The 24,098-nt window shown below is 42.8% G+C and overlaps 1 protein-coding gene across 10 annotated transcripts in view; it reads right to left on the bottom strand.

Moving 5' to 3' along the window:
- phactr4b (phosphatase and actin regulator 4b) overlaps positions 1-23,757 on the bottom strand; it is a 35,909-nt gene extending 12,152 nt beyond the window's left edge. For 2 of the 10 annotated variants that reach the window (XM_015047324.1, XM_015047333.1), the window contains exons 1-4: positions 8,888-9,084; positions 3,102-3,272; positions 2,817-2,897; positions 969-1,493 (exon numbers count right to left, since the gene is read on the bottom strand). In XM_015047324.1, coding sequence (XP_014902810.1) covers positions 969-1,493; positions 2,817-2,897; positions 3,102-3,272; positions 8,888-8,948 — 838 coding nt within the window. In that variant the 5' untranslated portion in view covers positions 8,949-9,084. Of the gene's footprint in view, positions 1-968; positions 1,494-2,816; positions 2,898-3,101; positions 3,273-6,010; positions 6,435-8,887; positions 9,085-13,473; positions 13,519-13,696; positions 13,802-16,365; positions 16,444-16,541; positions 16,630-19,109; positions 19,314-19,521; positions 19,642-21,815; positions 22,144-23,474 lie in introns of those variants that run through there. The other 8 variants (XM_015047329.1, XM_015047326.1, XM_015047328.1 and 5 more) reach the window with 8 other exon arrangements.
- Positions 23,758-24,098: the final 341 nt, after the last annotated feature.

Genomic DNA, 24,098 nt, shown 5'->3' with positions numbered 1-24,098 from the left:
ATTATTGAACAAAAAGCATCGCAGAGACCGAGGAACACAGCCGACAGGAGAGTCAGGATTTCAAAAAAGAACCCGAGGTCTGGCGATTTTTGCAAAGCGCTACGTAATCCATCACGTGAAACTGCAAACCTTCCACCAGGTAGAAAAATCCACAGAGGTTCAGTCCCTCAAATGGACAACGATCAGCTTCTAACTCCACAAATATGACCGTTGGGAAAGGCTAATACATCGTGTTTACAGTTTGAAACAAATAAGGGTCACAGTAGACAAGTAGTGGACATTGCTCTGGTCATCAACACACCATCTTTTCTTTTCTTAAGCTTGTCAAAACCGATGGAAGATAAAAACAAGGCAATCCCAGAAGAAAACCGTTTAGAGGTGTCAATGACTTGAGACTAGGGTAGAGGTTTAGCTTCCAGCATGACCTGCATCCTACTGCCAAAGCTAAAGAGCAATCATGGCCCAGTCAAAGTCCAGATCCAACAGCAATGCTCAATCAGTAACAAAATGACAATGGTTACTGATTGTTGTCCTTCAACAAAAGAAGAACAACTGCTGTTATTATTTTCCATGTCTGTTTTTGGGAGGAATCAGTTGTTTTTTTTTTGTCTTTTTGGAGAGCCAACAGTGTGAGCATTTAGGAGCAACAATAGCTGTAGTGATCATGACAGATTAATGAGGAGAGGAGACGGGAGGACGATCTGTCCTCTCATGTTCCTGAATAAGAAGCATAGCTGGAGCAAGCCTCCTGGGAGCCGACAGGAGGCTGTCTATATCTGGGAGGACAGCATTGTGTGGCGCGGAGTGACGGCAAGATGGAGGGGAAAAAAATACAGATCGGAAGATTCGCCTTACGCCTTCACCAACGTGTCGGCAAGGTCAGGCGGGGAAACGTGAGCATTATCTTTGACTTTCACAACGACAGCTCATGTTCTGACTGTAGACCTTCAGAGTCGGAGGGGCCTTACCTCTGCGGGTCCTTCCCTCCTCAGCGGAGGCATGTCGAGGAAGCGTCGGCTTCCACTCTGCTTCTGCCGGCCGCCTCCTGCCGTCCTCCGACGGGGCCTTCTGCAGCCCCGGCCTTCTCTGCCCGTCGTCGGGGTGGAGTCTGCCCCCGCGCCTGCCTTCGTCCTTCTGAGCGTGGATCTGTCCCTGCCAGGCCAGGTTGGACTTCCATTCACTCTCCCCATGCACATGTGGCCCCAAGCCCCCGCTTCTCCACCCCTCCTCATGCAGTCCGGTGCCCCTGGAGCACAAAGCTCCACGGCGGTCTCCGTCTGAGGGAGAGCGGCCCCTGTGGTCCTCCGGCTGGGCGAGCCTCCCAGGGTGCATCCTAAAGTCCGACTCTCCTGGGAGTTTGACCTGGTTACCTGGGCTCCTCCCACTGCTGATGACTCCTCCTCCTCCTCCTCCTCCTCCTCCTCCTCTTCCACTGACTGGAAGCGTGTGGCCGTTTTTAACGTAGGACTGTTTCACATTTTGCGCCTCTCCATCTGAAAAAGGTTGGTCATGAAACACAAGACAAGTAACGGGTTAAAAATAGGATCTGACCTTCCAAACCAAAGAGTGTGTAACATAGAGAAAAGATGACACAGCTGTCCAATGATTTAGATAACTATCATTTTAGGCAATAATGCACCAGGTTTCAAATACACTGTTCCAATTAAACTCCTGGTAACATTTAGCAAACTCCAATCATTTGTATTTTTCTGGTAGTAGGACAAAAAAAAAGGCCTTTTTTTTATCTGGCATGTTTGCAAACAGCTGGTTGGCACTAGAGAGCATCTCATGGTCGTTATGGAAACTTGGTGTCACAATGACGCAACCGTTTCCTGCAGTTGCCATCCTGCTGGCGGCAAGGTAAATATTATTTAACCAGATGCTAAAACCTCGTCTTTACCTTGTGCACTGAATATGGTGAGTCGCCTGAAATGCTTTCCTCACTAAAGAAGAGGTCAGTTGTTTGGATTTTGTTCTTAGTAGCAAAGAACAGAGATGAGTTGCCTCTTAGAGGAGAACTACTCGTCACTTTTAGGGTAAAACACCTGAGGGCAACAAGCTAGGAAGCGTTATCATGTCTCCCTGTCAAATTAATAGCTCAGTACAGATATTATGTCAAACAACATGGCTACCTAGTTAGCTAAAAATGTGTCACTGCTATTGAAAAGTGGGGAAACGACAGCCACTTATTCTTGTTCTAATTTGTAAATGAGTAAATGTCCTCAAATAAAAGGTTGTGCTTTTTCTTTAAAAAAAATTATCTAAAATAAATCCTGAATTTATTTGGAAGATTTTACACATTTGTAGTCTTCCTAATAACTACATAGGGGACCCCATATACATATTTTATCCATTTGATCTGTAGTAATTTGAGAGTTGCAAGTAAGAGTGTGTAAGAAAAAAAAAAGCCCAGCCACTAAATAGATATTCAGTATTTGTTGTTGTGATGCAGAAGCAGCTGTAGGTTTAATAAATGGGCTTCTGAGCTGGCGGGGCCGGCAGAAAGCTCACACACACACGCACACACACACCCTTCTCGAAGCTATTTTGCTGCAGGCCACAATCCGTTCCACTTTTCCAGAGCTCTGGAGAGTGGCATGTAATTTTAAACTTATATTACATTACTATGAAAAACAGAGAGTAAATTTCCTCGTCCTAAAGTGCATTTCAGACAACCTGACGGATGCCGTTTCTGCCACAACGTGCTTGCGACCTAACCGTAGTGTCTGTGTCGGTGTAATCGCCTCAGGGCAGCTTCTGTCAGAGACAGATACTGCTGCTCAAAGAGATCAAATGAATCACAGAGGACTTCTTACCATTATCTGGGACCTCCTTCAGCAGGCCCTGCTCTATGAGCTCCTGTCGGGTGCGTCTAGTCGACATCTTTCTCTCCAGTTCTGCCGTCAACAAACACAATTCAAAGCAAGTTTTCATCTCCTGATGTTTTGGCGGAAAAACTTCAGGAAAACCGAAGAACACGCTAGCATTAAGGGAGAAACGCACACGCTTGTTGGGTTGAAAGTCGAATGTAACCGATATGATCAGTAAGAAAAGGACGGGCGGAGACCACTCGGAGTCCAAACAAACTAGGCGACACAAACCTTCGGATGTTTCTTTGAACTTTTCGCTGCTTTTCTTCTTCCGCCACTTCCAGGGTTTGAAGATCTTGCCAATGGTAGAGAACTTGCCCTTACGCTTTGGGGGAGGGGTAGTGTCCCCTGTGCTGCCCCCCTCTCCCACCATTGTGCTGTGGTGCTGCTCCGTTTCATCATCTGAAAGCAAGAAGTGGGAAAAGTGTTACACTTTAAGACGCACCGCAACACAGAACAAGAGAGCTGGAACGTCAGAGCAGAGCTTCGTCAACAAGAAGAGATGCGCAGAGAAATCCAAGTGACTGGAGTCTGCTGAAAAAAAGACTGGGCGGTCGGAAACTCAGAAATTCAGTTTATTTCCAATCAATAAACGCATCACACAGGACAGAGACAAATTCACGGAGTCTTCAGGGTGGAGAGTCAACGACTCAATGTAAGCGATTTTCAATACCGGTGAGTTTCTTAAAAATGAAGTCAGAGGAATGCAGCGGTATAAGAAGAAGCTGTGTTTTCTGCACCATATGTCTGTGGTTCAACCAGGCTCATAGAGAGTGCGATGTCTTAGCAGACAACGGGAAGGCTGAGCAGAATACAGCGAAGTTGCTCTGTTTTATCGTTTCTATCTTCCAACAGCTGTTTGTCCTGAAACATGTTGGTTTTAAAAGTGTTGGCAGCCTCTTAGAAAGCCAGGAGATACAGTGATGGTCTTCTCAAAAATGTGCATAAGTAAAACTAGCCATTAGCATACAAATCAGAATATTCCACTGGTTTCTGAACGTGAAACACCATTAACTTGGGTTTGATGCGATTCCTTGATGTAAAAAAGCAAACTGAGCTACCAGCTGCTGATTCACTGCTGTCCACTACCTTACAGTTCTTATTTAATTTGATTCTTACAAAATCTTCTTATAAATACTATTAGATCAGTGCCCATACATTGACAGCAGCTGGAATGGTGGCCATGATAACCAACAATTAACAAAAAGTTAAGTTCAAACCTTCAATGCTGCAATGCTTTTTTTTTTATGATAAAAACCCTGTTTCACATCGACTGCTCTCTCACACGCAGCGTGGTGAAGATGCCTTCATTCGTATATTAAATGCGAAATAAATCTAGATTGTTTTCAGTGTGGTTCTTCTCCAATCCTAAACATGAGAAATCAGAGTTGGTTGACGTCGCTAGCAGCAGCTCAAAGCTTTACCGCAGACGACTGATCTATGCGCCTCTATCTGCGTGGAAGTCATGTTTCTGGTTTCCTATCTGAGCTCCAGTGCCTTTGTAAAAACAAGCTGCCTCATCACGGCTGGTATTATGTTTCGCTGTTACTTCTCGGGCACTGAGTGTGCTTTGGCAGGGTGATGCTGAGAGCTGGAGGACTCCTCCACAGAGCTACCGTTAGCAGGAGGGCTCTGGCGCTGGCTTTTAGCCAGCCTTTTTTCACTGTCAAGTGCTCACATTCCTTAGCTAGATGGAGCCTCGCGCTTTATCAGCCCTTCAACCCTCAGTGCAGAAGAGGGGCTCATGCTGGATGCGGCCTTAGGCAGCAGGAAAACACTGCCACGATACAGCTAGCATTGAGAAAACAAGAGCTTTTTTTCTGTTTTTAAAGGAACCGCTGATTACTACGGGATGTCAGTGAGGCCGGGAGCACTCCATCAAATGGCATTCTGCAGCAATGGCTAAATATTCTGGGATGCATGACTGGCAGCTCCACTGACAAGAGTGCTGAGCTCAGAAAGAGAGAGAGAGAGAGAGCTTTGAACGTCAGGTCTGTGTGAAAAAAACTGCAGCTGCCGCATTCAGCAGACAAAATATTTACCACTGGAAAGAGAAGAGAGTCGAGTTTAAAACTCCCAGCGAGACGCACACGCAGGATGCCTTGGCGTCGAAAGCACCTCGCAGTCTGATCCCCACAACAATGCGCTCTCGCAAAATACTAATGCAAGTTATTTGGTAAATGACTAAAAACCACAGAAGCGGAATAACAACATTAATCTTTTCCGACAAGCAAATCCACATTTCAAACGCAGTGGGGTCGGGGTCGTCTAGGAATATCTCCCAGCCCTCGCTCAGAGTTTTAGCATCGTCCTACGAAACTAACCCTACCCTGATATGATGAACGACTGCTGACACAGGACTGAACCCCGTTTGAGAGCCAAACGAACGACTCCTTCAGCACTTTTCATCAGTGCTTAAAGTAAAGGTTGCCGTTACAAAGATATAACCAGGTTTTAAAAAGTTCTGGTTTCAGAAATGTTTCTCCAAACCATTAAAGTGATTTAAGGCCCTTTTAACGAGGTGCCAGACAAACTGGCAGGAGCGCCAAGAGTTTCCTGTCCCAACGGTGGACCTGTAGCTGGCCTCTGCTGGCCAGCTGGCTGCAATGAAAGCTAATACACTTCCCCTGAGCAAACAGTGGGCTAAATTAACCACCTAACACCAGCCTGTTACATTTGAGTTACTCTATAAGAAGCAGAAGAGCAAAAATATATATTCCACACCAATAAGTAGTTCAATTTTACTAGTAAACTTAGTCAACGTTTGTTCTGTATGTCTAAAAGTGTAATAAAATAGTAAATGGTGTAGAACATTTTCCCTGACAGATTCCCTGTTCATCACAGAAAAACACACAGACACCCATGCAGGTGCAAACTCCTTCAAGAGAGACCATATAATCTAAACACAGGTTAACAGCCTTTTTCCCCCCCCTTTGTCTGATCAGTGGTCATCAGGCAAAATTAGATTTTTTTTTTAAATTATTTTTTAGATTCAGTAACGGCATAATCCCACTATTTCTGTCCTTTGGAAGCATCAACCAGCAGAACGAACGGAATCGGTCACAATGAGAATCTGTAGGTGAGAACTTGTAGAAATCCAGAAATCAGTGCAGCCTTTCTAAAACCGGATCCTGGTCTACCTGGAAGGGGGCTGCTAAGCGTCCAGCTTCCATGGTGACGGGACCTGAAGCAGCACGCCATGGGGAGGCAGGCAACATTCAGAAATCCAAGATGTCCAGCTTTCCTGTGCGTGTCTCAGAAGTCAAATCTAAAAGGAGGAGAATCCAGATGAGGCATGTTCCCGTGGAAAAACTAAAAAGCAGAGAAGATCCCGGTTCCAGGGGCCGGGAAATCCGCTTATCTCAGCGAGACGAGAACGCGAGGATTCGGAGCAGCTGCCACAACGTCCAACTTAAGCATCGCTAAGGACGGCTTCTCTGTGATCCAGCTTGGATGGTGTTTCTCACACAGAGCAGACTGTTCTGTCAGAAACGCCTCTGATACAGAGGCTCAGCTGAGCCAGTGGAGCAGGATAAGAGCTCTGACTGTGCCGGGCCTGCGCACACGCGGCTTCAGCCCATCCAGCAAGGCTTCCGTTTGAAAAAAAAAAAAAAAAGATCTCTGACAACGCTCGTTAAAATGGGTCAATCCAACCCCGCAAAACAAAAGTTATCCTTTGGACCCACACAAAAAAATTGAAAAAAACAACAAAAAAACAAACTTCAAGTCGTTTCTGTTGCAGTGAGAAGTGATTCAGAGTCTGCAACCGTCTGTTCCTGTGAGTTTGGAAATGGCAGTGGACGGGATAAAAAGTGCTACAAAGAGGGGAAAAAGTACAGGCGCGATTGGTGGTGGTGGTGGTGGTGGGGGGGTACTGGAAACGCAGTCACACAATCAGGGTGGAGTGCCATTTCCTCCCCGAGAACAAAGACAGCCTCTTCCCCTTAAACTCAACACAGTCCATGACAGACACTGCAGAAGAAAGCTGCCAATAAGTCTGGCGAAGCCAAGAAAAAAAAAAAAAATAAAGGAGAGAAACATAAAGTGTACTTTAATGAATGATAATAGAATCGGTTCTATATTCAGAGGCTCTGACGAGATGAGGCCGACTGGTCAGAAAACATGTGGGAGTCCAAGCATGTGTGGGCGGTTCCTCCGACATGCCGTCCTAATGCTCTGTCGAGCATCTCCTGGAGAGGCCGCATTACCCTGGACAGCTGACCCCGCGCCTAGAGGAGCCTGCTTTTTACAGAGTCTGTACGAAAAGCTTACATAAGACACCCACGTCCACTCAGAGAGTCCTCGGGTTGGGAAATACCCCCAACCTTACGAGAACTCTTACCCTGGGCAGGGCAGATTATCAAATTTAATCTTCTTAATTGAGCACAGTGGCTATAATCACGGCGACTGGTTCTTGTGGAAATTCATTCACGACTTTAACCGCAAGACACAAATAAGAGAACAGTATGTTAGTTATATGCACAATACAGTTGGTAAAAAAACAAAACAAAAAAAAAACTGTTCATCTCACCAACTTTACCTTAATTTAACCCAAAGAAGTATTTTAAGTTACAATCTAAAAGTTCACCGTTAAGATTAAAATAAACTAAATACAGATACGTAGTCCAGTTTAAGATTATTCTTCAGTATGACATGAAGATCAGTGAGATAACGGTAAATAATAAGAAAATGCAGTTCTACTAAGTTCAGAAAAAATTATTTTAGCCATTTTCAGACTCCTCCCTTTGTGAAAACCAACATTCAACCCAACCCAAAGCGTCATCACTCAAACCCTCATCACCTGTTTTTTTTACAGCAGAAAATGCTACTTCCTGTCCTAAGTGTTAATAACTTCATGTCTTGCTCTCATGGCTGCTATTGCAGCGTTACAGAAAGCACCTCTGTGCATATGAGCCCTGAAAACCTCGAGCCAACCAGGTATTGCTTCAGTTTATTCTGGAAACGCTGAAATACCCCAGTGGTCATGTGGGTTACGGTTCACAACCTCCCACAATTAGGTGAAATCAGCAAAACACTTTTGTCCCCCCCCTCCCACATCTAAAAATGCTCAAAACTACCCATTTTATTACCTCAAACACAGTAGAAACCGTGCCAAGGAAAAATAAATGGCGTTACCGGATTAGGAGCTTTCCAAAAGCCGGTCTGTTTATTTCAGCTTCCAAGTGCAATTTATATTCAATACTTTAGGTACGCGCTACAAAACAATCTGCAAATAATTTAGAGTTAAGTTTTGCAACAAAACATCTTTAAACAGGTGAATTCATAAATACTGAACATCAAAGAAGCAGGAGAAATTTTGAGAGATATAATTATTCAATTATGCAGAACCGGTGTCGAACCAGCTTTCCAGCTGTTAAGAAAGACATTAGTCTGTAGACCAGGGTTAAAAACTCGAGCAAAAAGGCTCAGCAGTAAAGTAGTTTTCAGTTTTCAAAACTCTGGGATTTAAATGGGTCCAGAATCCTGTTTTGGATCAACAAGTTTTAATGCTTTATGGAATGTCAGAGTAGAAAGACGTAGAAAAACAAACTGGACTCTTGGTAAGACAGGAGGTGAAAAGTGCATTGAATTCAAAACGATACAAGAGGGAACCCCCCCCCCCCCAACAAAAAACCTGTTTTAAATTCACAGCGCAAACAATTTCCTGTGCCCCTGTAACAGGAAGATAAATGGCACAGCACGTGCATGATGAGTGTGTAAAAACACAGCTGAGATTCATGCACATGATCCCGTGATTTAGCATTCCTTGTGGTGAAAGTGAAGGACAGAAACAGAAAGAGAGAGAGAGAGGGAGAGGGAGAGAGAGAGCAAGGCTGTGCAAAGTTGATTACACAATATTTAGCCCCCTTCTCTCCAAGATGTTTAAAGTCTTTGAAAGCACCATCAAATAAGGGAACAGATTTAAACTCCGCGTGTGTGTGTGCGTGTGTGTGTGTAGGAGGGGGAGTAAATCCTGTACTTTGACAAAGAGAGGCAGAGTAACATCAGAAACTCACCGCCAGAGTTCTGCTGTTGTGGGTCCTGAGCTGGGATCTCCACACGAAGGCTTTGTCCCATGATCCAGCCCCCGAGGGGCCTCTACCTGTTCTTCACCCAGCACCGAGGCCGCGACTCGAGACAGATCAGCTGCTGCACCTGCCTTCCTGCTCCTTCAAAAACAGCACCGTCGCTTTCATCCACTTTTACTCTATGCCTTTCACTTCGGTCCTTTCCCCCCCCACCCCGTCCCTCCTGCTTAAGACTTTCCCTCCCTCTAGGAGCTGGACTCCCTCTCCCCCACACTCAAGGACCCTCCCTGCTTGGCTCACAGCATAGATCAGCAATCACTGAAGGATGCCTGCCATTCCTGGGAGAAAGACAGGTTGTGTTTTTAATTTGGCGTGCGTGCCGCGGTGGTGCACGGTGCATTGTTTCGATTGTGTCGTAGATATACAAGGAAAGAGGCTTGAATGAACCAGAAGACAACTGGAAAACAAAAACTTCAGAGCCAACATAGAAATACTTGAGTTAAACCACAAAGCTTAGATCACAATCTATTTGAATGAAATAGTTGTTGGTTTTCTACTTCCTTGAAGACAGTAAAAAGCTGCTTATTTGCATTTACATGCAATATGCATGTAAACACGCTGCCTTGCTAAAAATATTCATATTTCTGTTTTTTTTTTTTTTCCCATCATGAAGAAACAAGCACGGCTGCATTTTACAGCTACTTTACATGACAGAGCAACAAAAAAACACAATTACTGTTTATTGAAGGTACAGAATGGAAGTTAGTAAATTTGCCAATAAAAATCAGCAAAATGTGGCAGGCATTACTCTGAAACGCCTAAATAAGACTAAATAAGGCCAACACTGTACATTTCAAACCAACAGCATGAATGCAGCTGTTCTGTGAAGGCCTTGGAGGTTCATTCAAGAACATTAATGAACAAACAGCATCAGGAAGACCAGGGAGCAGAGCAGGGATCCCAGGGAAAAGAGCTCTGAAGACGTTCAAAGCTTCGTTGGGTTACAAAATAACGTCAGAAGCTCTGAACATGTCACAGAGCGCCGCTCAGGCCCTCATAAAAAAATGGAGGAATGGTGCAACTGGTAAACTACAGGATTTACTGGTAGCTCTCCACCAACACTGACAAACTTGGAAGGGAGGAGAACAAACAGAGAAGCAGCCAAGAAGCCAATGAAAACTCAGGAGGAGCTGCAGAGAGCCACAGCTCAGGTGGAACAGTCTGCTCACGGGACAACTACACGATCGGCCCGCCACAAATCTGACCTTTATGGAAGAGTGACAAGAGGAAAGACACGGTTTGAAAGGAAGTCATTAGAGGTAGACATTGTTGGTAGATTGCAACAAGTCGTACAGAAGATGCAGGAAAGGTGTGAAGAAGGAGATAATTGAGAGCAAAAGGATTGATTTAGACTACATGCAAAATGTCAGGAGACTGAGGAGAATATGAATGTAGCTAATGACAGGGTAATACTGCAAGAAAACCAAGTTGAAAATTACTTTTTATCAGCAAAATGGTCCCAACATGCAGCTGGAGCTGCAGGGAAATGATTTATGTCAAATAATATGCGTAGTAAGAATGACCTGGTGAAAAGTCCAGACACAAATCTAGATGATAATCTGTGGTAATGTCCTAAAAAATGCTGCTCCACCCATCTGACGCAGGGTAAATTACTCTGGAAAGAAGAATGGTTAAAAAAATATATAAATCTAAATGTGCAATGCTGAAAGAAACAACCGTAAAGGCTTTCAGCTGTAATTGCAACAGAAGGTGGTTAAACAAAAATGATGACTCGGTAAGGTTGAAAACAAAAATGTGTATTTCAAAAATACACATCAAACTATCAAATTTCTATTTGTTCAAAAAACAAATTAAAACCAAAAATAATTTTCTTTCCAAAACCAATAAAAACACATTTAAGTTTGTGGTTAAATGTGACAAAATGTAAAAGAAAAATTCAGGGGTATGAATGCTGATGGATCCGATTTTGTTCAGAACTCGTAAAGTGACTTTATTGACTGTTCAGCTCTCCTCCTGCCTCCAGACACTGTTTTATACAATTCTCCAAGACTTTTATCACATTTCTAACAGGCCTGAGGGAATTAACATGACTGAAGCACATTTGCCAAGAAAAGCATTCTGGTTTGGAGAAACACAAAAAAAAAAAAAAAAAAAAAGGAAAAAAAAAAAAAAAATAAACAAAAAAAAAAAAGGAGCAGGAATTGGACTTTCTGAATCAGGGGCTTTGATTCGTTTTGAGGTCCGCCTGACTTCAGAAACTCTCGTCTCGTCCAGCTGCCTCTCAGATGGGTCCAGTTCACCGAGCTGTGTCATTCTGCCTGGGCAGATCTGAGGTTTCAGAGCCGCTTCTCAAGCTGAGAGCTAATGTGTTCAGCAGCGCCCCTCTTCTCTCTCCCGGTGCCCCACATACACCCTCCACACCGGGCCAGCATCCAGGGAAGAACCGAGCCAATCCGCATGAGCCCAGAACCCGGCGCTGGCCTGACCTGGATAACAGACTGGGCCAGGCGAATTTCACAAAGGCGAGGAACTGATGGGCGTAGGAGCACGCAGCCGCCAAACCCCCGCCGTCAGAGTTAGCGACGGGCCAGAAAAAGCACAGAACTGCTTCATCAGTTCATCGCCGGCCTTTTCCGCAAAAGACACAACTTGAAAAGATTTTGTCCATCATAGCGACAAAATGGGGAGTTAAAACAAGGCGTAACGTCACAATCACCTGCCTAATAAGGTGTTGGTCCTACTTTTGCAGCCAGAGCAGTCCTTACCCACACGACCCCTGTAATGCGGCATCTGGTATCAAGACGCTAACAGCAGATTATTTAGATCCTGTGAGCTGTAAGGTGGGGCATTCATGGAACAACTTGTTCAAAAACGCTGAACTGGACTGAGAACTGGAGAATTTGGAGGCTAAATTAACACCTGAGACTCATTACAGTAAACTAGTAACCGTCTTTAAACTAGTAAAATTCTACCTTTGCGGTGAATTATGTAACAAGGCAACGGCCCTCTGAAAATATAGTTTTGCTAAAATTATGCAGACGGCCCACAACAATACTTAGGTAGGAGTTACAAGTCAAAGTAACATTCAGGTGGACAGAAGGATCGAACGCTTCCCAGGAGAAAGACTTCGAACATCACACTGCGTTTGTCTGCTTCCTTCCTTCCCAAAATCCTAATGCCATGTGTTTTCCAAGATAGGTAAAGCACAAGCACATGGCCATCCATCTATGATGTAAGAAGAAAAAAAACCCAACATGATTCATCAGAGCTGAGCACCTTCTTTCATAATGCTCATAATGCTGCAACAGCCAGGTCCTTCAGCAAATCCAGCTTCTGTAGCTCATCTGTAAGATTCGCCCACGTCGCCGGATTTCACCCCTCATCTGCATCAATGGCGCCGTCGCCAGTTCAAGCTTAGATCACTTGGGATCGCTGCTGACTTTCTGGCTTCTTACACATTTTAGAACTAAATAGTTACTTTCTGTAAAACATAATCCACCCACTTACATCTAGCCCGGTGAAGAGATAATCAGTGTTATTCACTTCGCTGTGGTCATAGTGTTATTAATGATCAGAGTGCATTGTAGTACCTTCAGATGCACAAAAAAAGCAAAAAGCATACGACTTATAATTTGGTGCACAAAGAGGGACCTCTGAACATTTTACAGATTCAGTAACTTAGAGCACTTACATTCAGAAAAAAACCAGTTCCTTGTCAAATGCAGCAGGCTACAAAGTGAAATAAGTCATTTCATAGGACTTCAATCTAATAATATATCCAATTTAATAAAGAAATAGCTAATTTAATTGAGCAAAGGCAGCTCAATTAAATTAGCTCAGAACACATTGTGATATTCAAGAAGCCGAGGATCACAGAAAGAAACTTAAAGAACAAGAACTCACATGAATTGAAGCCAAACTGCTTCTGCAGGAAAACTTTTCATGGCAGCTCTAAATATACAAAACGAAAGCTCGTTTAAGTGAGACTCCAAACAACTTTACTTCCCCTGCTATCAAACTAAAATGGCTCACTGCGTTTAACACAAAACACTTTTATTGTGAAATGTAACCACAGGATGTCCTGACTGAAAACCGCCGCTCATTACAGGAGGCAGGCACGCTTGGCAATGTTAAACCTTTTTGGGTGAGTTATTTTTAGCGAATAGGAACCAAAGTGTGAATTAAAAGCAACCACCGCAAATAATCAGGCTGCAATGCTGCTGCTACGGTTACCAGAAAAGGAAGAATCAGCACAACCATTTGAATAGCAAAGTGCCTAAAACAGACAGATGAAAAAAACATTATTTTACTCCAAAACACTTCCAGCACCTAAAGACACATCCTGATGAAGGAGAAACCGATCCTCAGCCTGGCTCCGATGTCGTGAGGAGGAAGTGTCCCTCCGACTCTGAGCGGCTCTTAAAATGTGGAAAAGTTCGACAAACCCATAAACACTGTGGATCCACAGGTTTTTTTTTTTGTTTTGTTTTTTTTTTTCCTCCACAGCATCACCACTGCACTTAACCGACCACAAGCAGCCAGTTGATACTCACCACGATTTTCCATTACAGAGAAAGAGGCACGCCGATCACCGGTTCCTGAAAAACAAATCAGCAACAACTTCAGACGTGAGCTGAGGCTTTCAGTCAGTTACATTTTCAGCAAACCCCAATTTATTATCTACACAAAAATAAATATACGACAGCGGTCTCAAATTTAACTCTATATACGGTCAATCTAAGGGTGTTTGGCGAGTAAAAACAAGTTAGGACATACACTGCAGAATGTCATGGGCGCTGCTGGGGAAGTAAGGCAGAGTCGTTGCATTTTGTTCATTTTTCCCACATGATAATGATGGCAGCTCCACCCATCCTAACTCATCTGCAAGGAAAGAAAAGATCAAAGTTAGTCATGACATCAAAATATAGCCAAGTAAGGATCTAAAGAAAATTGACCCTGCAAAGGCAAAATCCTAACCCTAAAGGTAAATAAATGAATGAATAAATCACACAAAAAGCTTTCTGGATATTGGGGAAAAAAAAAAAAAAGCACAGAATAATGTGATCACATATTTGGAGTGGTTCGTTTTTTCATTTGTAATTGCTTAATGTGTCCATAATGTGTATCAAGGTTGTTCCTGTGAGATTATTTCGTGGGTGCATGTAATTTCATCTTTCTTTAAAACCCTGAAGTGATTATAGTTGCATGGACAAAACTCAAAATTTAGCAAGATAGTATTAAATATTGTAATTGTTTGGTAGGATAACTATCAAAGAACTTTTTAATGTAAGGCTCTCCATGGTAGTTAGAAGTATATCTCAACAATAATCCAGTTTGGGATACAAGAGAAAAATACTCATTCTGCTTATAACGTGACATAAATGAATCAATGTTTTTTACCAAAAATGTTTGAGGAAACGTAAAGACTTGTAAGCATCATGAGGCGTTGCATGCCGCATTGGGATTTTATCAAGTTTCTTACAACAATTTAATTGGTCTTCTCTGCAAAACTAACTCCATAAAACTAACTTGAGATTTGGTTTCAACGTTTTTCATGTCGCTAAGAACACGTGTGTACCGACAAAGACTACACAACAATGAAGCATCTGAAAATGACTGCTGTTTTTGAAAATATATAGAACTTCGTCATATAGTTAAAAGGTTCCATATAAACAAACACCTTATAACTGAATGCACAATAAAATCAGCGTCTAGGAAATATTTTCTAGCAGTGTGTGACCTTCCCTGTGGCAACAGTCACATCATTTCACTGGATTATCTTTCAGAACCCAAAATGTACAGAAGCGCGTTAAGGACGTAGTAGCAACAGCTCAATGGAACAACATGTCAAAATTTCACATTTCACAACGTGTGAACGATCCTCAGCAGCTCCGTCTGCAGGAACATTTAGTTCACGCAGATTATAGGAGATAGTCCGCAGCAGAAAGCTGCTCCTGTTCTGTTGCATCACACTGATGACAGTGAGAAAGTGGCTCACACTCAGATTTCTGTTTTTAGGTTTAATTCCACTATTCACAAGTGAGAACATTACACTGCTAGTAATTCAGTCATTAAACACTTTTAGCGGCCAAGTGGGTACTTTATGACTTCAGACCAACTCTTGCATGGAGTGTCACTCATCCACAACAGAAAACGAGCTGAACATTTTGGATTTTTGAGCTGGAAAAGCAGGCAGAAGAAGACACAAGTCGATTCATTCCATATATTTGTGAGGCTTGCCAAAACTGTTAATTGAAAACAATAATAAAAACTACACAATGAGTCCGTTCCCCTCTGAATGTTTCAGGTAACAATAGGCCTCGTCTGCCCTGAGTCGATCCGTTCGGACCTGCATCGCAGACTTTTCGTTAACCGACGAAGGAGCAAACTGCCGGAGTTGCCGTGTTTCGGGACGCCTGGAAGCGTCGCAGTAGAGATGCTCTGATTCACATCTCTGGGCTTTCAATCTCTTTCTCTCCAAGGAACATTTTGAATTTGAAAATGTTTAAAGTTATTTGGAAATCTCAGAGTTAAGGTAAAAGGTCCACGTTCTCTAGAGAATACACCTAGAGACTGATTTCTTTCCACTTGGTAACGCTAAGTGCTCTAATCGCCAATAAAATATGCTAGTAACATATTTTCCTCTAGTCCTATTTGAAATAATGAAGGAAGTTGGCCACAAATTACTCTGTTACGTCTTTAAGTTTACCAAGAGACTTTTGAAAAGTGCTTCTTTGGTATGAAATTTGTCTTGGGGAAAGAAGGCTGCAGAGTGAACAAGATGCAACCAGACCGACTGTCCAGACCTCACATCCTTGTTAAACAGGCTGCAGTAAGCAGGTAGACTGCTCTCCAGAGTCTCCATCATCTCCTTCTCTCTCTCTCTGCTGCGATTTCACTTCGACTTTAATCGGGAGACTTTTTTCAGAATAACACGACTCGTACAGATTTCCTTATTTCGTCACAGAAAATCGCAATTCACCTTTGCTGTTGTAGTTTCTCATATTTACTCTTTATTTTTGAGACAATAAGGGATAACAGTGAAAAGTTTTATCTGGTCAGGTAGATTGTTATAACCAGTAGTCAATACAAATACTGTAAAATCACAGACAAGGTCGGGCTGAGAAATGGGTACGAAATTTCTGACAGTCCCTTGCTTTATTCACTTTTTATGATTTCTTAAATAATAAATTAACACATGAATTGCGCAAGTGGCGACCCGTCCAGGGTCTACCTCTCCTCTTGCCCAGTGACAGATAGAGCTAGGCACCAGTAACCTGTAAGGATAAGCTCGTATCTAGGCGATGGATCAGAAATGATTTCTAAACAGAAACCATGACTTCATTCTGCAACAGGGGTTAAACATCGGAAAAGGACAAGAACTGTCATTTCATATAACAATTTCAGCCGAGTTAAAAAAAAAAAAAAAATAGGGTCAAATTCACTTTGTCGTACTTAGAACATGGCGGCGTAAACAGCATTGATGGATGTAGCAGCTGAACAGCAGCTGTTTGTTTCCAGGTCTAATAAAAGGAGAAGTGGAATGGAAAATACTGAATCTTCTACAATTATTGGCACCTCTGGTAAAGATGTGTTTGTCACTGCAGTCACAAAAACTCACATTAAATTGGAGATTGTTTCGCCTCCTGTCACCGTGTGCCATTTGTTACAGCTCCAGTTGTCTTAAACTTTCTGCAACCATTTCCTGGCTTATGAAAAAAAAAAAAAATCGGCGTTACTCATCTGGCATGTTGTCTGGTCTATCCAATTTTGACATGCAGCTAAGAGAAACGGGCCAAACGTTGGTGAGTAGCTTTAACACCCCGACATTTGTGAAGGTCAGCAGACATCTGCTTTATTTGACCGACGTGTTCTCAGAAACGGACAAAGGTGATGCATCACACATAGCAGAAAGAAAAGAAAGTCATGGATTACTTGAATCTTCCAAAATAAATCTATTTTAAAAAAAATGTCTAAAGGTTTGACTATGTGTATTTTATAGAAATGTTAAAGGATTGTTCCACTAGAAACGAAAAAAATAATTATATATACCATACTTGTATATGGACCGTTTATAATGTTTTCATAGAGTAACTGTACCAAAATTAAATTTAGAAAGTATTTTTTCTAAAATTTTCATTAAGAGACAGCGAAAATATGAATGTTTCACAAGGGGTGCCAATAAATGTGCAGTGTGTTGTATTTATAAATCATACCATTTGCATCATATAATACACAAATATACTTGCATATATACTAAGTTTAATGATATGTAGTATATTAGTAAATACCAGTACATACACAAGTATTTATGCATGTTATGCACTGGATCCAGATCCAAACCTCAGAGCCAATATAGGAAATTCCTTCAGAATCTCTGCCAACATTGCAGCAGAAGTTCACTGTAAAATTTCTTCCTTGGGGTCTGATGGTGCTCTACATTATCCTACATTTGAGCAAATTACTGGTCTAACCAAATTGCAGCCATGTTGCCTTGTGGGATAGTTTTATTTTCAGTGCACAGATGAGACAAAAGTCCCCTTAGACTCTGTTTCTAGCCTGTTAGCACATGAGGCCATTGGATAAAGCTATTACAGCAATCAATGCTCCGCGTCCCACCACAGACGACCGCTGCATCTGCCAGATGAATGCGACCGTCTGTGAGAATCCAAAGCTCAAGATCACAACTCTGGATTTCAGTATTCTCTATTCCTCTAAAAGGTCAGCTTACTGGCGGGGATCAAAGGTGGACTTCCCTATTAAAAGAAGAAGCCAAACTTGGAAACAATCAAAGAGGCCTGTGTCCTGAAAACACATGCACTGATAAAACAATTATAGTCCTCATCACCTAATAAACAGGCTCCAACATACAGTGATTTGTGACTTTTCTTTAGTTTCCATACCATGACTTTCTCTTGTTATCTTGAGGAAAAAACATGCAGAGAATGTGCAGATGTGGACCGCAGTGTGTTACTAAATGCTTTATACAGTCGGAAACATTTGTTTCTGATCTATATAATTGAAAGAACTTTAAATCAATGAAATAGGGTATTAGGAAATTTTGTAATTCAGAAAAAACCTTCGTCAAGCTTTATCACGGTAACTGCTGCCGGCCAGCAATTGACTACCTCGGGACCAAAGTGTCCAACTAATTATCAGGCATCAGCTGCCCAGGCTGCCATCAGTTGGAGCTGGTTCAAGCACTGAGCATGCTGAGGTGAGTGAACTTTCATCAGCACATCTGCACAGTGCAGTGAGAGATAATGCCGCTTTTCCATGTCAGATCAAAATAGCTATCTGCAATCGTGCAGCAATTACCACATAGACTGTGCTGTATGTACGGAAGGATGGATGGATTTTCTATGCCACTGAAATGCCATGCAGATGTGCAATAGCACGATGGGGGAATTAGAATGAAAAGCCAATATTCTTTTTTTACCACAAGGGAAGCTGGTAACAGGCCGATGCTTTTGTGGGCTAAAATTGCATTTTTTATTTTATTTTATTTATTTTTTTACACTCCCGCCCATCGCCTGCCACAGCCTTGGCTGGATGACTCAAAATAATCGAGGAGAGTGGTGAATGTTTCACAGCAAGAACAAAAAATATCCCTGGAGTCTGACAGTAAAAGCGGATTAAAGGCAGTGAGGGGGTAGAACTACAAATATAAGGCAAGTTTTCTGAACAATTCGCTCCCCTTTGATACATTAAATAAGCAAAAACCGGTGCAAACTCACTGCATGTGAGCCAGAATACAGAGAAAAAAACAAACAAAAAGGCAGTCACAGTCTAATTAAATATTAGCGATTCACTTACACTTTCTGCCACACTCACAGTCAGAAACAAAAGGAAAAAGGGATGTTGATAGCCTACTTCCCCTCTGAGTGGCGAACCGTCAGCCTTACCCTCCATCACGCAGATTACTTCTATATCAAAGTCACGGGACTATCCAAACTGTTTCTCCTCGCAAAACTCGCTCTCAGAGGTCTTTTAACTTCACAGCAACTCCTTTATTAGGCCAGGACAAACAGATCGAAGAAGACATCGCCAGCTAATGACACCAGCTCCCAATTAAGGCTAAATTATTCTAACAGAGAGAATAAATGAACCAGCCTCTTGTCCAAACATCATCAGTCACTACCCATGCTTTTATTGACTACACTCCAGTAGAAAAGAGTAAAAAACTTACATTATATGCATTCACATCCTCTACAGACGATCCGAGTGGGGATTCTGTTTTTTTTTTTTTTTTCCTTCCTCTCCAGCAACCAGGTATGAGAAAGTGTAGCCGCTTCACACCACGCAGAGGTTTGGACTGTGTAATCTTCTGCGCAGTGCACACACCCTCACTGGCGAGTCTTACTAGTTCTGATTCAATTATGTGGGGAGTGGAAACGGCAGCAGCTGGCTAGGTTATATGCCATCTTTAAATAGCAGTTTGCTCCTAACTCCAGGGCTCAGGCAAAAGAAGAAAAAAACCAGAACACCAAGCCAGATGAAAACACGCATTAAGTTCGCACTTGAAGACCTCTCCATGTGTTCCCTGATGTAAATCCCTCTGAGAAGTAACGCAAAACTAACTTAGCAACAGACAAAGTTACCTGAGAAAAGGTGAGCAAAAGGTCTCTTTACAGGCCGGACAGCGAACCGGCATCAAGAGTCCACCAAGTCAAGAGCTGCATGAATACATCCAGCAAGCAAGTTTCCTCACCTGGCTCCAAAATGGACGGACAAGGCCGTCTGTTCCCAATCCGTGCTGGGCGAGCGTCACCAGCGAGCCTGCCCCAGAAAAGCGCCGTTCACCACAGGGACTAGTGGCCCACTTTTACAAGGAGCCCAAAACGCTTCTCGCCTTCGCTCAACTTTTCCTCCTCAGTGTCCCTCCAGCCGGTGTTGTTGCAGGGTGGCGAGGCAGAAACGCATCTCAACCGGGCCCAGGTTTACGTGAGATTGTCGCAACTTTTAAATCTGGAGTAAAAATGCCACCGTGTTGTGGCATTTACTCGAGAAAATGTGTAACACGGTCAAACTGTTTCAATTTAAAACGGAAATGGAACAACAGACTCTGCTGCTGCTTAAGAGGGTCAGTTTTCAAATAATCGGCTCTGATCCTTGGTAAGCGGGTCAAATACTAATATATATATATATATATATATATATATATATATATAAATAATTTTTTTTCTATTGATTAAATGCAATAAACAAAAAATTTGGACCACTTTTCATCTACAAACACTTTGCTGCACTTGTGATTATAAAAACACACTAAGGTCAGATTAGGCCAATACAAACAACCACTTTTGTGTTGCTTCTAGCTAATTCAATTTATCTACAGCCGCAAAACAATTCAAGTGTAATTAGTACATACCAATGATTACTTTCTTTTATGGTTAATTTTATTACTATTTCAGTTTTAAAACACAACAAATGAACTTGTTCTTAAATGGGATTTTCCATAAAAGAAGAGAAAAGGTACGGTACGTAGTTCGCTGTCGAATAGCAAATATTTTTCAATATCTCATTGATGCAATTCAAAGTTTGAGCATTTTCGCAGATATTACGTTAAAAAACATGCAACCCTCCCCCTCCCCCCCAAACTAAGGCACGCTTTTTTCTCACTCATGTATTTTCAAACCTTGCTCCTTTCTGTGCCGTTTTTGTGCAAAGTTAATCAGAGCCACAGTGGATGGCCTGAAGAGCCTCACATGGGACAGGTGCAGAAATGGGAATCGTTTTGTAGTCATTTCATTTTCAGTTGAATTTAAAAGTACTTTTTTTGAATAATGCTGGAGCGTTTTCCCCCTTTGCATTATAGTCCTTTGGGGAAAACTGCATCAGAAATGTCACAACTCAGAAAACCTGCAACCAGAACCTCCAAGAAGAGTCTGATTGGTGCCTCTCTACTGCTAAAATAATCAAGCATGTTGATTATTGGAGTTGTGTTAATGCTATCTATACTATGCATTCTTGTCTTGGTGTTTTCAACTTCAGAATAACAATAAATGTCATTGCTAAGATGCAAATACATCCACATTTTTCCTCCATTCTTACTTTCCAGTCTGTGCTTCCAGGATTTGCGGTGACTTGGCCATGCAAACCTTCGTTCGGTAGGGGCATCTTCTGCAGCCAGACTGCATCCAACAGGCTGAACATTACACGTGTGCCCATCGCTGAGCAAACTGTGCAATAAAACCCAACTATTTATACGTGTGCTGTACTTTGCAGTGCGTTCCCGTTCCCTGCCCAGTGACAGCTCTCTGAAGAAGGAGAGCAGGAGTGGGGGTGGAATGGAGACATTTAGCTGAGAGCTTCTGGAGGAATCTCCAGACCCGATCAGCCTCATCCGCGGTCTGACAGAATCAATCAAACCCAGCTGACAGCTTAACCATCGTGGTTGGCTCTTAATGGCCCATTAAAGAGAGGACTTTCAATGGGAAGTGGGAAGAGCTGCATCACAAGGCAGCTTTTTATTTTTCTTGGGAGAGCAAATTAAGTTGGAGAGCTATTAGGCTTTAGGTAGAGGAAAGAGGAGGAAATGCATGCTGCTGCTGCTGCACAGGAGACCTGGATCACAGAGGTCTCACATGTCAACCAACTACCTGTTTCACCCAGAAATGAACGCACCAAACAAACACAAAAGTGCCAATAGTAACTCGATTGCTTTGCTTTCTCGGAGAAATTTATCGCTTGCGAATTGGCGATCTGATTCTAATAATCTACAGTGAAATTCTGGGCAATTTCTTTAACGCCCTTGATAAAGGTATGCAATTCTGGTCCATCATCGACGAGCTTTTTGACAGGATGCAATCCTTTAAGAACACTTCAATATCAGTAAAAGAAGCATAAATACAGAACCAAATGCATTTTTTTCCTTTAAAACAAAAATCTTTACCCCAGAAATCTACGTCCTTTGTGGCCCTTTTTCAATCTCCATATAGAACCATTTCCATCTCCGGAGCCACGCAGCAAATTACCTGAGATACGGACTCGGTGTAACGCGTGAAAGGCATCAGATCCAGCGGCAGTGACTCCCGGAGCCGTGTGTGTGTGTATGTGTGTGTGTGTGTGTGTGTGTGTAAGAGAGAGAGACAGTGTGTGTGTGTGTGTGCGGATGCTCTGTGATCCTGCGCCGGTGGACTGAAGATGCAGCTCAGAGGTAAAACAGGCAGGTGTTGTGTCGAGTTGTGTTCCCTCGTCATAATGAGTTTCCCCAATTAACGGCGCGCTTCTACACGGCATTTTACGGGCGCGGTTTAACTCCGTGGTTCGTTCAGGAACAGCTCGTACACTGGGCAGTCTTTACCAAAAATGAATAAACAAATAAATAAATTCAGTAATCAAATGTCATCAAAGTCTTATGAAACGCTTCGTGATAAACGGATATTAAGAGTGACAGTTTGAAGGTACTTTATATGTAAGATGGTATTATTGTTGTAAACTGTGTTTTTCTTTTATTTTGTTATTTTCTCAGTAGAATCTATTTGAGAGACTTTAGTGTGTTTCTCTGGTCTTTACGTTTTCCAGGCACTGGAAAAGGTCATTGTGTGACACTGTTTGGGTTATTTTGACGCTCTGACTTCAAAAGATTCACTCTTCAAACTGAATTACTCAAATTAATAAACTTTCTCAATAAAATGCTAATTTAATTAGATTTACATGTAGTGCTCATTAGCAATCTGTCTTTGTGCTAACTTGAGACGCTGCTGTCCATAGTACTGTATGGTTCATTTCAAGACATTATTAAAAAAATACAATAAAATAAACATGAGACAGCGTTCGATTTTTTTTGTCCAATTTTAGCCCATAAAAACATTAAAATGACTAAAAAATGGTAAACGGTGTAACTTAAAGTGTTCACGAACACCGTAGTGAAATATTGCAGTTAACGAAGTTGATCAGTGTTGTTACGTTCCTATGAATAGCTCAGTGAACGAGGTGTACTTGAATACACCATTGCCGTAAAACGCTGCGTAGAGGCGCACACAGGCAGCGCAGGACTGGTAGAAAGGCACGGCTCGAAGCTGGAACTGGACTCGACTCAACACTGCGGTGAAGTCAGCCAGTACGAAGAATACATCAACTTCCGGTAAAGTACACTAAAACAAAAGCGGGCGTTTGCTCAAAAACACAATACCAACTTGTTTAGCGCGTTCTCTTATTCCCTAAACACGACCTTTTCAACCAGCGTCTGCGCGACGCATGTCAGTACAACCAACAAATCAGAGCTCGGAAACGGAGCACTTTTCCCCTGCACTGCTCACATGCGAGGCCTATGCGTTTTAAAAATGATGAGTGCCACAAACAAAGTCCCTGAGGCTGCACATATCGACACACACCCTGCCAACATCCTGCAGACGACACACACGCATCCCTTTGTTGCGCATCAGCGGCGCATCAGTGACGATGAAAGCCAGAAAGCACCGGTGTTCTCTGGCGCCCAGGATCTGCAGCATCGCATTGCAGCCGCGAACCCTAATCTTGCTGCCTATCGGCCAACTTGAAGCATCGCAACTTGTAGGAGGTCATTGTCTGCGGAGAAGACCAAACTCACCCGGCATGTTTGCTCCTCCAGGGTTCATTCATCCCCCTCCAGGTCCCCCTTCTCGCCTCCTCCCTGAAAATAGTTACGGCGGATTTAAAAATAGCACTTCGGTCATTTACCTCACACTTTCTCCCCCCCACCCCTTCCCGTTCCCCCGTCTCTTCTTCCAACACCCGGTCCAAACATTTCAGGCTCTTCCCGGAAACCATCCCTGCTCGGGCATCTCGGTACTGGTAGTTTTCCGTGGAGCCTGCAGCTGATCGGGCCGCAGTGCAAACGCGACCCCCACTTTGTGCTGGGAGGACTTCAGTACCCACCAGGCATTGCAGTGCATTGATCCGGGGGGAGGCCGGGGCCGAGGGGGTGGGGGAGCATACCGTTATACCCAGCTCATCGTGTGGGGAGAAAGAATGTTTACTAGCTCCTCTCTCGTTTTCCGCAATGAACTCCGTTCTTTGACCGCTCCTGCTTTTGAAACCACCATTCAAACTCCTCGGGCTCAGACGCGCAGATAAAGAATGCACATTTCTACAGATTAGAACATACTTAAAAATGTTCATTTGCGTCTGTGATTTCGAAAAGTACAACTCGTATAAAAATCCGTCACACACACACACACACACACACAAAGTG

Source organism: Poecilia latipinna, unplaced genomic scaffold (genome assembly GCF_001443285.1).
Source record: "Poecilia latipinna isolate Pla-1442-1.1 unplaced genomic scaffold, P_latipinna-1.0 Scaffold820, whole genome shotgun sequence".
NCBI lineage: Eukaryota > Metazoa > Chordata > Actinopteri > Cyprinodontiformes > Poeciliidae > Poecilia > Poecilia latipinna.
This window is presented reverse-complemented; position numbering and strand designations above follow the sequence as displayed.